Genomic DNA, 13,375 nt, shown 5'->3' with positions numbered 1-13,375 from the left:
GTTTGATTCTTTCATTTGATTTTGATTAATTAACTAAATCGAATCCAAAACTGAAATTCTATGAAAATACTAATCGAACCAAATTGGACAAATCAAATAACCGAACAGTTTGATTCGGTTTGTAATTTTAAACCAAAAAGTGCTCGCCCATAATTTGGATATATTTATTTTCATGGTTCAGTCTGAAATTTTAATCTCGTGCTTTATGGTGTACTTAAACTACGTAAACCTCATGTATCTTGTGTTGGTTTTTTCGCTATATACTATAATTAAGTTAATGTGTATGTCTTATTTATGTGTGCTTGTTAGAACAGATCATAATAAGGAATTTTCTAGCTATATTGAAACAAAAATTTTATAGAGCTAACAAAAAGAGACTGTCAAGTCAAAAAAAGGATGATTTTTTTTTTCCATTTTTTGGGTCGACACAACTTGGAAATCTCCAAATCTTGGTTGATCACATCATAGTTGCTCAATCCCATTGGCCATAGCATCCACTCATAACTCACAAGCCATAGTTGTGCCAAAATGAAACCAAGTTAATTTCTTTAAAAATGGACAAAAATGGCAGAGAAAAAAAGGAAGGCAATAACAAGAGAAAATATATGAAGACAAACGGAAATCTACTCAGGGCAAAAGGGCCTCTCCAAGGCACCCCTGTGGCTAGGAATTGTGAAGTGCCTTAATCTTCCTTCTTGTTTCTTCATATATCCTTCACAAAGAAATACCTTAGAAAATGTTTCTTCAACTTCCCTATTCACATCATGCACAAACACCTCAGTTTCTTCTCCCTCTTCCTTGTTCCTAGCCATCATTCCTGCAGTATATATAGCAGTCATTCTTCCTGGTGCCTCTTCATAGTAACCTGTTGGTGCATCAACCATGATTAAATCCCATTTTATCTCATAAACTTCACTAGGCAAGCCTTTCAAAGCAAGTTGGCACATAGAGAATTTGGGATCACTAATTGCTGTGCACTCAGGTCCCCTGCCTACCTCCATGAGATTATTTGCTTGGTTCACTTTACTATCATAGGTCACATGATAGGACTCTAACATGGGGAACCTTCTCCTAATTTGTGAAATCCATGCCTCATCTTCTTCAAGGAAGATTGTTCTTCCTCCATAGTTAAGTGAACTCCACATAAGACTGTCATGACCAAGCCCAAAAACCAAGAAGTTGCAGGGAGATTTCTTCTCTAAAATTTTTGCTGTTACTGAGATTTCTTTGAGTGTTTGTTGTGGGGTAATGGTTGAGGTTGTGTAATGGATGAGAGCTTGAGCTAGTGACCGTGGGATCTTTCCGCTAGTTGGGGAGCAATTTGTTGCATTTGCTTCCTCATGGTTTGGGGTTTTGGATTGAAAGGTTCTTGAAACAGGAGATGGGTTTTCTTTGGAAGAAGATATGTTTGATCTTAACAAAAATAGCAGAAAGAAAGCAAGAAAGACACCAAAGAGGAGAAGCTTAAGGATGGGGATTGGTTGGCTTTTAGGCCTCATTTTTTTTTCTGGGTCCTCTTGGGTTGCTGTTTGGGAGAAATTAGAAGATACCTCAAAATGTGATCTTTTGCTCTTCTTGGGATTGAAATGTTAGAAATGGAGATTGGAGTTGGGATTTTGAAGGTGAAATTTAGTTTATATTTTGGTGGGTTTGAGTTGAAAGAAGAGAAGGGGGGAAGCTGAGATGTAGAGAATAGAAGGTTAGTGCAATTGTTTGTTGATGCTTAGACATGAAGGGAAGAAACATTGGGTGATTGATGAAGACTAGATAGCTTCTTAGTTTTTGGAGGAAGCAAAATAATGGTTGGTAGATCTACAAGTTTGGTAGAGTGTTGTAGACTATCTGCATTTGATTTGTTCATTGAGTTGAATTGCTTTTATTTCTTGTTTCATGGCTGGTGTTATATGGATTTAGAGAAGTTGACACGCTTATCCTCTTTTTGTCCACTTTGCTAAGTTTGCTTTTGTTTATGGTTAAGGTGATGAAAAGGATGTGATCATAGCTGAAAATTTCAAAAAATAATAGAATACTTATGAAGATAAAATAAAATATAGTTGTATTTTTTTTAATCCCTCCCTTTATTTTAAGTTGAAATATTATAGCAAATGATGGATAATCTGGGGTAGTGTGATAATTACTAAATAATAAGTCATAACTCATGATGAACAAGTAATTACTTGAGGAACTCAGAAAGCATCTCTTGTTTTTGGCACAAAATTTCTAGAGTTTTACCAAATAGAAATTAAGGATGCTCAAAAATTATAATTATAATAAATAAATAAATGAGCTTTTTTTTTTTGAAATGATTACAAAATATAAAGATGCAAATTTGAAAAAAAAATTCAAATAATATTTGAATTTATTGTCAGTCACCCTCTGATGTTCTGAGATCCAGAAAATAGAGGAATATATCCCTCCCCTTCTTATTATTTTTTCCTTTGTCTGCTAGCGATGCCTAATGGCCTCTCTGCTACAGTATCACATGTCTCTGTTGAACAGGTCTGTACATACGAATAGTGTCAGACGTCCTTTCCATGCTAAATAACCATTTAATTCCTCCCAGTGCGCATACAAGCAGAGTTGCGAGATAACCAGACCTGTTGTCCTTCCTCATGTCACGTCATTAGACTGAGCTCATGGTTGGAGTACCTGGACTTGTGAGTGACCCGGTCTGCTCTCTGAGACTATGTCTGAACCGAAAGAGTCGGACCGGCCCGACAATAAAGTTTCTTGGGTTTTGGACTGGGATAGCCTTCGCAGACCTAGCCTCCTACTACCCATAAACGTGAAGTCCGACGGTCATCACCCTCAATTTTCCTTGTCTAATTTATTTGTAAAAACTTATTTCTGTTTCGTGAAATATAGCAATATTCATTAATAAATAAAATTATCATCTACTATGCTCTCTCTCTCTGTAAGCGAGTGTGTGTTCTTGATGGTCCTGTCCTTATTAATATGGAAGAAGAAGAAGAAGAAGAAGCTGCAATGGTGCATATGGAGTGAGCAGCTGCCTAGAGCAATGGTTTGAGTGAAGTGAGCAATTGGAATTGTTATAACCTTGTACACTGAATGAGGATTTATTGGAAGAAGAAAACAACAAACAGATTTCAACTGTACAAAATAAAACTTCAAAGCTGAAAAACGCAAAAAGGCAAAGAGAGATTCTTTCTCTTTGGAGTCGAATAATTTGCCGGCATCATATGAAACACCATCTTACACTAACACTATGGTGGTGGTTTCAATTGGCTTTCCAACTAATCACATTTTTGAATTATCTACAGCATTTTTAAATTTTGGACCTCATTGTGATGACAGATAGCTATCTGATGGGGTGATCCTCACAGAAGCTCATTACTGCCGAGTCTTGTGCAGTGGTGAGATTTGTCAGACTCCAAAAAGGAATACCTGAAATTGCTGCAAGTGCTGCACTGGAGATTCAATAAAGGATGCATCTTTCAACTCCAGCGATCACCTGCCACTTTTTCCATAGTATAGTAGTGATTCTGTTTGACCAACTTCACTGTAGTCCTTATTGGTCTTGGTCTTGTCTGTACGAGCTTTGCGGACGGCTTCCCGAATTTGTTTCTCGTGCTCTTTGAGCATGTCCTCAACATTTCCTCCTGCAGCCATCAGTGGTCCAGAGTAATGCATCCGACCTTTCTTTTGAAAGTAAACCTGAGGTGACAAGCAAATGCAGAAGTGATCAAAGGAAGAGCAAATTGTAGCTGTTCACAAAAGTTGCAAAAATTGTTAGTTTTTGAAGTGCGTAGTTTGTGATTAGGCGGATTTTATGTATGTGATCTGAAACTGAATTCACAAATGTAGTTTCAAAATCAAGTGGTATCAGAAGTCAGGCCATTGCAGTCTTTTTTTCAACTTCAACAGAACGAAACAACAGTGCTGAGAACAAGCGCGTAAGATTTAAGCACACAGGTACTATTTTAGTAAGTTCTTTACCCTTGCAGACTCCAAACCAGATGGTCGACCATCCTTGTTTGAGAACTTTGGCCTACTCAGTAAATGGTGGGAGGAATCATCCAGATGGGTATATCGTGGATCAAAACGATCTTCTGGCCAGTGTGGATTCGCTGTAGTTGCACTGCCATTGTCTAATTGCGAAATGCCTCTAACTGCAACAGAATTAGAAAATCTGGACAACTGAGCTGCTCCCCGTTGAACAAAAGATCTCTGAGTTCTCAAGTCTCCAGTATTCTTAGGAGAAACAAATGATTGGCTGGGAGCTCCAGGCGTCTCATTTTCATTAACATTCAAACTGCCCGATCCATTGTTCATAGGATGATGGATTGACTGCCCTGAATGTGGGTAAACATGTTTTGCTGTTCCTTCAGGAGGCTCAACAGGTAAGTCGGAACCACCACCTTGTTGGGGATTGTACTGTTCACTGATGCTTTTAGGATTCGACTGCCCTTTTCGCTTCTGTATTGGTATCAAAAGAAGATAGTTCATGAACTAGATAACTCTTTTTTTAAACAATTTCTTCATAAAGATTAAGAATATGGCAAAAAAAAAAAATCATGAACTTGCAAGGGCTCAATTACCTGTATTGATGCTGGCAACTCTGCATTGGCATCTGGTGCTGGAACAGCTCTAGATCCTCCATTCTTTTTAGTTGTTTCATGTGCACGTCCTTTACCTCCTCTACGCCTAATGCCAAATTATAAACATGCGTCATATATTGAGGCAATTACAAGTTCTCAAGGTACCTTGTTATATTTTTCCTACTTTTCCTTCTTTAAATTAAGAAGGGAAGCATACACTGGAATCAAACCACCTGAAATCTGAAGACAATCCTAATAGTAATCTATAACACAATAGTCATTGCACTCAAAAGAATTACGAAACAAATATTATTTTGATAATAAAAAGAAAAAGGAGCAGATTTAACTGTTATTTAGTTTTTAACAGCATGGCTGATTTCGGATCTTATCAAAAGGAGAGGCAAGGCAAAAAAGAAAATGATAAAATGGTTAACTGCTTACCTTCTAGCATCATTATCCCGAGCTTTCATATCAAAATCCTTGCTTGGTGGGTACTTGGGCAAACTTGAAGGATCACAGGGAAGGGGGTTTGTTGTGAAGAACTGGAGAAGGAAAATGAAATTCAAATAAAATAACTTTAAACAAGCGGGGTGGAATAATAAGCAAGGTTAGCAGCAGTAGCATAAGAATCTCTAAAAAAATGGTGGAATATAAGAAGCAAGATAAGCATTTACTGTTAGCTAGCCACTAAACAGTAAATTCAGGTCAGATTTACCTCACTGTCAAGTGCTGAAACAGCTGTTCCACGGTCCTCGGGTTCTATTGCAAGGAGGACATCCAAAAGGGCCAAAGCAGATGAAGGAAAGTCCTTGTACGCATCAGCAACACACCGTTTATAAGGTTGTTGAGGTTTAAAAATGGTTGCATGTGGTAGTTTTGATCTCTTCCAATACTCTTCAGATGGTGAGCCACAAAGTTTGAAGATTTTATGCAGTTGCTCCACCTAGAAATGATAGATTTTACAATAAGATCTTGATATGCAATCTAACCTAAAACACCCACTCAACTCAGTTTTGCCAAAAGATCAGCACAGGTAATACTTAAAAACAAATCGAATTCATAAAATCGGCAGGCTCAAAATCAATTATACAGGTAAAATTTGCGCGCAACAACCATAAGGCAAATCTATTGAAACACGTAGGGTAAAGAAAAGGTCAACAGAAACAAGTTTTTCATCTGATTTGCACCACTAATGTTCCACTGGCTATAATCATAACATTGTTTGGCCAACAAATAGCAACTAGAACATATCTAACACATTATTTCTGTTATGTATTTATATGTCACATAAACCACCAATAAAACAGTTGTTAAGTTAAGAGTTTATACATCCCTGCAGAAACCATGAGTGTCTTAACCATTAAGTGCAAGAAGTCCAAACAATTAGCCCTGGATGATAATCTTTTGGCCTGCAGGTCTGCTGAAAAAGATCCAGCAAATATTCAGTTTGTTCATTTTGGTGTAAACTTAACAGCAGTGACCCTGCTCTAAATGAAATACTTCCATAATGCATAGACAAACACATTTGTAAAATATGGACAGTTAAATTCGTCATTTTGGATAAGAAGATCATATATATTTATTAGTAGATTCAATATCAACAATTTCTTACAACCCTAGGTAAATGATAGAAGTACCTCCGTTCTTCCAGGCATAATAGGCCTCCCAGCAAACATTTCTGCAAGAATGCAACCAGTACTCCAAAGATCCACAGAAACCCCATAACTTGTGGCACCAAGCAGGAGCTCAGGAGGCCTGTACCACAATGTTACTACACGACTTGTTAGAGGCTGCTTCTGAGGGGTACAGAAAAAGGTTGCCAGCCCAAAATCACCAATCTTGAGATTGCCATTTAGATCAAGCAATAGATTTGACCCTTTGATGTCACGGTGCAAGACTCCACGACTGTGGCAGTGTTCAAGTCCACGAAGTAGTTGTTGCATATAACATTTAATCTGCATAATAAAAGTATCAACTCCCTTAAGAATATTTTGACAGAAATAATCGGATGGAAATGTTTAGATATTTTAATCAACAATAACAACAAAGAAATCGAGGGGTGAGGGGAGGAACTATCATTGAATGAGATGCATCATAGAAAAGCAACACACATTATGAAATCATTATTCCATTTTCATGCAGAGTGTCTTGAAGTTGATCTCAGACTCATAGAAGGCAGATCCAGAGATCAAGGAAAGAAATCTTATTTTAAAGTTTATTGTTAAAAACATGTGTTAAATCCACCAGGATGCTACCCTTTAATCAAATAATCTTGCAACGGATGTCAACTGGGAAAGAACAAGGACCTGTGGTTCAGTGAACTTAACCCCTGGAGTAGCCAAAAGCCCTGCAAGATCATGCTCCATGTATTCAAATATAAGGTATAAACTACCAGACATCTTCGAAGTAATTATTCCTTCAAGTTTCATGACATTCGGGTGATCAAGCCTACGCAATATTATGATTTCTCTTGCCATAAAACGTACACTATCAGGATCCATGTTAGCAAACCGGACCTTCTTCAATGCAACAATTTTATTTGTGTCAAGATCACGGGCTTTGTACACACTACTGTAAGTTCCTTGTCCAACCTGCATCAATTTCAAGGAAGTTTAGTTCAAAAGGAGGTTTTCTAAAAATCAAGCATCAGCATCTCATGTACAATTCACCTTAATTTGCAGTGAATCTCTAAGTTCAAACCAAATGAAAACAAATAGATACCAGAACAAGCATAGCTGTCAACTGAAAACTGGTTCAGTTTTTCCCTTTTCTTGCATAGCCTTTTCATTTTTAGTTCAAGAACTTCAATAAATACTGAAGAATTTTTGAAGGAATTTTTTATTCTATTCCAATTGAATTGATCTTTAAAACATTTGAATATTTATACACAAAAAATCAACCTAAATTATGAATATTTACAATGAGAATAAAATCTTTTAGGTCAAGTCTGACTAGGATCCCAAGATTTGAATCTCCTAATTAAGAACCTCCTAGTTAATTAAGAACCTTCTATGTTGGTCAACACCCCCTCAAGTTGGTGCAGGTGTGACCTTTGGTAAACCCATCAACTAGCAAAAGTCACATAATCTAATCTCAAGTCACCATTTATTAACTTTTCTTAAAGTGTCGATTAATCTTTGTGTGCTTCGTTCGGTTATATGTGCTTCGTTCGGTCATGTTAAACTAGATTACCGAATTATGAGCCATATTCATGGCAGCTTCATTCTGTCATGACCCAAAAGCTAACTCAAGGGGAAAATTACTCATGCCCCATACAAGGGGCATATTACCTTTTTCAAACCAACGTGCGATTCAATATAATTCCTCACGCCTAGGACCACACTGGAGGGATCGGTGGGAGAGGCTCTGATACCATATAGAATTTTGGGAGGAATTTTTTATTCTATTCCAATTGAATTAATCTTTGCAAGATTTGAGCATTTACTAAATTAGGATTATTCGCAATAAGAATAAAATCTCTTAAATCAATCATAATTAGGATTCCAAAATTTAAATCCTCCTAATTAAGAACCTAAGAACCTTCTACGTTGGTCAACATATACACAAGCTTTCTTCATTAGTGAAGAAACCATCTTCCAAAGGATATAACTTACAGAAGAAAATAAAAAACTCTTCCACTCAAAAGAATATTCAAGTAATTAAGGGCAGACAAATGCATAATGAAATTACAGTTCCAAAGGAAACAAAATGTCCATGCAGATATAGTAGCAAATTGCGACCGACAACTGAATTATAAACAAAGTCGTCATTCTTAGGATGAATGATAATATTATATCAAAATAACGGATAATCAAACCTATTTCGTGATTCAATAGAAGCCCAAAAAGGTAAAGGTTGGTTCTAGTTTCAGCATTGACAAGCAAATTATGGCTCTTTATGCAAAGCACTACCACTGACTTTAAAATAAAAAATACATAAATAAAAAACACCATGAATATGCGATCAAAGATTCATGCAGCAAACTGACCTTATCCAACTTCTCAAATGAATCAGCCCTTCGAGGCACCCATCCGTTGATGGCTTCTCCAGCCACAGAAGTCAACCAAGAAGGCCAACCAGCAACAACTTGTGCTCCTTTTTCCCCATTGGGCAAACTCAATAGCCTAGTTACTTTCTGAGCACCAGCCTCTGCAGATTTTTTCTGATCCTCGTCAGATGATACAGAAGTAGAGCCCCCATTGTTATTTCTCGGTTGGTTTGATATAAGGCTTGCAGTGGCATCATTGACACTGCCATCCACCTCTACTACAGCTTCATCTCTTTTGGAAGAAGAGACTGTACGTTTGCTAGATTTAGTTGTTTCTTTTCTTGGGGCATTGTTTTCTACATAGTCATTTGCTCGACTGCCTTTCGAGCAAATGCAGCCCATAATTCTAATCCACAGTCCTCTTAGTCTCAAGAGGATGGCTGATATTAATTGCCTCAGTTCTTTCAAGTGCTAAACTACAAAAATCATAGATAAAAATGTTGCTATCTTCTCCCACTTTATCTCCAATCCATCATTGCTCTACTTGAATGTTCCAATTCTTGACTTTTGTAATGCATAATGTTAGATTTAAAAACAAAAGTACCAATCTCCAAACAAAGAAAATCAATGATGACAAGCTAACAAGATAGGTAGAAATCAAACAATGAATCTATCCCAGAAACCTCTTTTGAGAATTTACCAGAACCCAGATCCCCAAATTAAAGAACACTGACAAAAACAACATAATCAAATGGTAACAACAAAAAAAAAATGGCTGTTGGCTAAATTAACAAGAACCCAGATCCCCAATGATGAAGATATATCAAATGGAAAGACAGATAAATCAGATTATAAAAACAAAACCAAATCAAAAACTCTAAAATGCGGGACAAACTAGAATGAATAACGCATTAAGCTAGCGTTTTAGGAGCAAATTTTCAGTTGGTAAATTCTGCTGAAGGCCACAAGAGAAATGAAGTTGGTCAGCAACTCAACAAGACCAATTCAAAACAAACCAGGAAAAAAGAGAATACCTTTTCAAGATTGGAATAAACAAATGCGAGTCATGAGACAAAGGAGAGACAGATACAGAGAGAAGAAACAGAAACAACGTAGAGAGAGAGAAATCCGGATCTGGGTAGTTCCTAAAAACGCGATTACCCAAGAGATTTGTTTTGTGTCTATATTAAGACAAATTGATCTGTTCTCTTTTTTCCCTTTTAACTAGCTTCTTTTTTCTTTTCTTTTCTTTGGTTTCTGTACAGTGACAAGAAAAAAGGGAACAAAAAAGGGCGAGAAACTGGGATGTTTCCTTCCAAGATCAGAGAAACAAAAGGAATGTCAAGTGATGTATCTGTTACAGAAATTGAGGAACAAATGCATAACATAAGCAACTTGTGGATGAAGGAAATGAAGGAGATTTTTACCAGAGAAAGAGAGAAGGTGGAGAAGAGAATAGAGACAGTGTATTGAGTGACAAGTGAAGTGTTCCACGTGGATGAGGAGTGGCAGCTGGGAAGTCCCACAGAAGATACTGCCTGATAGTGACAGGAATTGGAGTAGAGGAGACGACATGGGCTTTGAAGTGGAAGATGGTCGGTAATGGTGGATGGGCTCAGCCAATCCAAGCTCTTGCTTTTTTACTCAACAACTCCAAATTCCATTACCCATTAGTAGGGAAGAGCAGTTCGCTTGTAGCTTAAAAAAACTCTTAATCATTAAGCTTGGCTACATTTATTCATCAAACCAGTCTTAATTTTAGAAAAATTTATAATAAATTATTTAAAATATCTTCTAAATTAATTTTTTTTACATATTAACATAAAATACATATAAAAAATAACCATTACCATTACACTAAACGTTTATATATAAGTTTGTAAATTCATAATTTCTATTTTAATTAATTTTATATAAATTCAATATAATTGCTTAATTTAATAATTATTAAATTCGTTTTCATATGAGATCAAATGTATATTACGCTGGCTCGTTAAATATTTTAAATTAGCTTGGCAGTGAATTGATAAAAATAGAAAAATTTCAAAAGCCGAGGATATTCGGAGGGATATTAGGAGCGATACGTATTTAATTTAAATTGAAAAAATTAATTGAATTAAAATTAATTTAATTTTTTATTTATTTTAATTTAATTTAATTTTTAATTTTAAAATTTTAATTATTTTAATTTAATTTGATTTTAATTAAAAAAATCGAATAAAATTAATTAATAATAATAGTATATTATGTTTAATAATATGGAGATATTAGATAAGGTTAGAATATTCAATTAAATTTTAAAATTTTAAAAATAAATAAATTATTAAAAGTTTAAACTGATCGAATATAATTAAATCAAACTAGATCAATTTAATTCAATTTAATTTTCTAATCAAAATTGATTTAGTTTTTACAAATATCTAGAGATGTAAAGGAATTTAGTCGAGTCGAACTTTGAAAAACTCAAATTTGGTTCGTTAAAATTTTTTAAAACTCAATCTGAATTTGAGTTTTATTCATTTCGAACTCGAGTCAAGTATTAAAATGTTCAAATTTTGCTATTTTAGCAAACGAGTTTAAACGAATAGAGTTTAGTTTGGAATAGTTCAATTTATTTACATATATAATCAATTTTAGTATAAAATTAATAAGTTTAAAATTAAAATAATTTTAGTTAAATAAGTATATTTATAAATTAGCTCGTAAACTTATAAAAATGAGCTTTTAAATCTTAATTATTCAAATATATATAAATTTAATAGTGCAATTAAACTATATATAGCTGAATTTTAAAAAATTTATATTTAGCTCATGAAAATATATAGAGAATTTAAGTGAGACTGCTTATGAGTTTATTCACGAATCTTAATAAGTCGAATATTGTAAAGTTTAAATTTGACTCGTTTATCAAACGAGTCTAAAAGTTAAGTTCAAATTTAAATCGTTTAAAAATTAAATTAAATTCAATCAAATTTTTATCGAACTGAATCTCAAATACCTCACAAACGATTTAATTTATTTATAATTCTATAAATATTAAAATTTTAATTTTTAATTTATTTAATTTTACTCGATTTTAAATTCAATGAAAGGGAAAATATATGTAAACCATATCTTGGCATTCCATATTTATACTGTAACAGTTATTTATACCATATATAAAATAATTGTGTTGTCAAGTTTGACTAGATGGTTGACTGCAATATATTGCTTACTTAAGAAGATAAAATACTTACGTAAATTTGATTCATCGTAAATTAATAAAATTTTAAAATATAAATAATAAATTTTATTATAAAAAATAGAGGGACCCACCTTACAAAATGTACCTAAAAAATTATAAGTTAAAAGTTATAGTTCTTACTATTTAGATTAGTTGACAAATAGATATAATTGCTCATCCACTCGCTGTTGTGTCTCAAATTCACAATAGCACTTATTTTTTTAAAATAGTTCCGGATGTTTGTGATTTATTTGTTGTTTCTAATTTGTTTTAAGTTATAATACGATTCTTTTCCTTTTTAAAAAAAATAAATAAATATTATCAATTAAAATATTATATATTTAAATTAAACTAGGATCTACTAAAATTGTAAATCAACTCTTTGCAGATTTAGTTGACCATAAAATATTGAAAGAGTTATTCATATAATACACATGTTAAAATGCAGCACATAGATTTTATTCTCTTATACCTTTTTCTTTTCGGAAAAAAAATATTTTAAATATATTTTTTTAAAATTATAAAATATTTCAATTTATTTTAAAATGAAAATTTTTAAGTTATTAAATTATTACATTCCAAATAAAAGAGTTGTTAAAAAAATCAAATTAAATTAAATTCTATTAAAATTTTTAATTTCAAACAAAATATTAATAAAATACAATTAAATATTTAAATACCAGTTCTACATGCTTTAAAATTTTATTGATATTAATTGATGTGTCTAAAATAAAACTATATTATAATTGATTAATTTGTAAAAAAGATAATATGAGAAGATAAGTGTTTACGATGCTCAAATCAGTAAATTAAAAAAAATGACAAATATAATGAATCACTCAAAATTTAAGAGTAATTGTATAAGAATTATATATTTTTATCTCTATAATAATTAGATTTTATACGGTAAAAAAATAAAATAATTTATAATATTTTTTAAAAATTCGGTGGGTAATTGATATCGTAATTATAAGTGTAATAAGAATCTGCTAAATTGTGCCCATCAATCATAATTTTATATGAAAATTCGACCTCTTCAAAGGTATATAAGTCTTTATACAAAACTTAATGAGATTACGTATCAGTTTATCATATTTTTATTACGTAACTCTATTTTATTTATAATTTATTTTAGATAATTATTATATCACATTAATTTGCCTCAGCTTAGTTGGTAGAGTTTTGGCATATTCAGTGAAACGAAGTCGTATGTTAGAGTAGGTGTTGCGATCGTATGTGAATGTGGGTGCTTCAATGTTCTTCCTTATAAAAAAATCTTTACCTCTCGTATAAAAAAAAATTTAGATAAATTTTCATAAAATTATTTATAATTTTATTTTTAAATATAATGAGATTTTTTAAATTCTTTTATTGTAAATAAGAATTTTACAAAAAAAAGTTATGAGTGATTGTGCAGCGACTTATACATGGGTTCTCATTCACTTAACTAAATTGAAATTTTATAGACTCTTATAATTTAAATCAAATTAAATTAATTTTAAAAAATTAAATTCACTGAAAAATAATTAATCGGATACGAATCGTAATCGAATTAATAATAACAAAATAAAATATATTATATTTTGTATTACTAATTAAATACAT

General features: G+C 32.9%; 2 protein-coding genes across 3 annotated transcripts; both read right to left on the bottom strand.

The window, feature by feature from the left end:
* Positions 1–318: 318 nt before the first annotated feature.
* Positions 319–2,089, bottom strand: LOC110624824 (glucuronoxylan 4-O-methyltransferase 1). Its single transcript, XM_021770171.2, has one exon. The coding sequence runs from the start codon at positions 1,497–1,499 to the stop codon at positions 624–626; it is 876 nt and encodes a 291-aa protein (XP_021625863.1). The 5' UTR covers positions 1,500–2,089; the 3' UTR covers positions 319–623.
* Positions 2,090–3,047: 958 nt separating this feature from the next.
* Positions 3,048–10,147, bottom strand: LOC110624823 (probable serine/threonine-protein kinase At1g09600). Of its 2 annotated transcripts, none has more exons than XM_021770169.2 (8): positions 8,548–10,147; positions 6,866–7,150; positions 6,197–6,514; positions 5,275–5,502; positions 5,001–5,101; positions 4,560–4,665; positions 3,958–4,437; positions 3,048–3,675 (listed from the first exon to the last, which is right to left on the bottom strand). In XM_021770169.2, the coding sequence occupies exons 1-8, from the start codon at positions 8,947–8,949 to the stop codon at positions 3,469–3,471; spliced, it is 2,127 nt and encodes a 708-aa protein (XP_021625861.1). In that variant the 5' UTR covers positions 8,950–10,147; the 3' UTR covers positions 3,048–3,468. The 2 variants fall into 2 exon arrangements, with proteins under 2 accessions (XP_021625861.1, XP_043816720.1); XM_043960785.1 differs by having other exon boundaries at positions 7,046–7,150.
* Between the last annotated feature and the right edge of the window lie 3,228 nt (positions 10,148–13,375).

This window comes from Manihot esculenta, chromosome 10 (genome assembly GCF_001659605.2).
Source record: "Manihot esculenta cultivar AM560-2 chromosome 10, M.esculenta_v8, whole genome shotgun sequence".
NCBI lineage: Eukaryota > Viridiplantae > Streptophyta > Magnoliopsida > Malpighiales > Euphorbiaceae > Manihot > Manihot esculenta.
The sequence above is the reverse complement of the archived record's forward strand: the minus strand, read 5'-3'. Positions and strand labels throughout refer to the sequence as shown.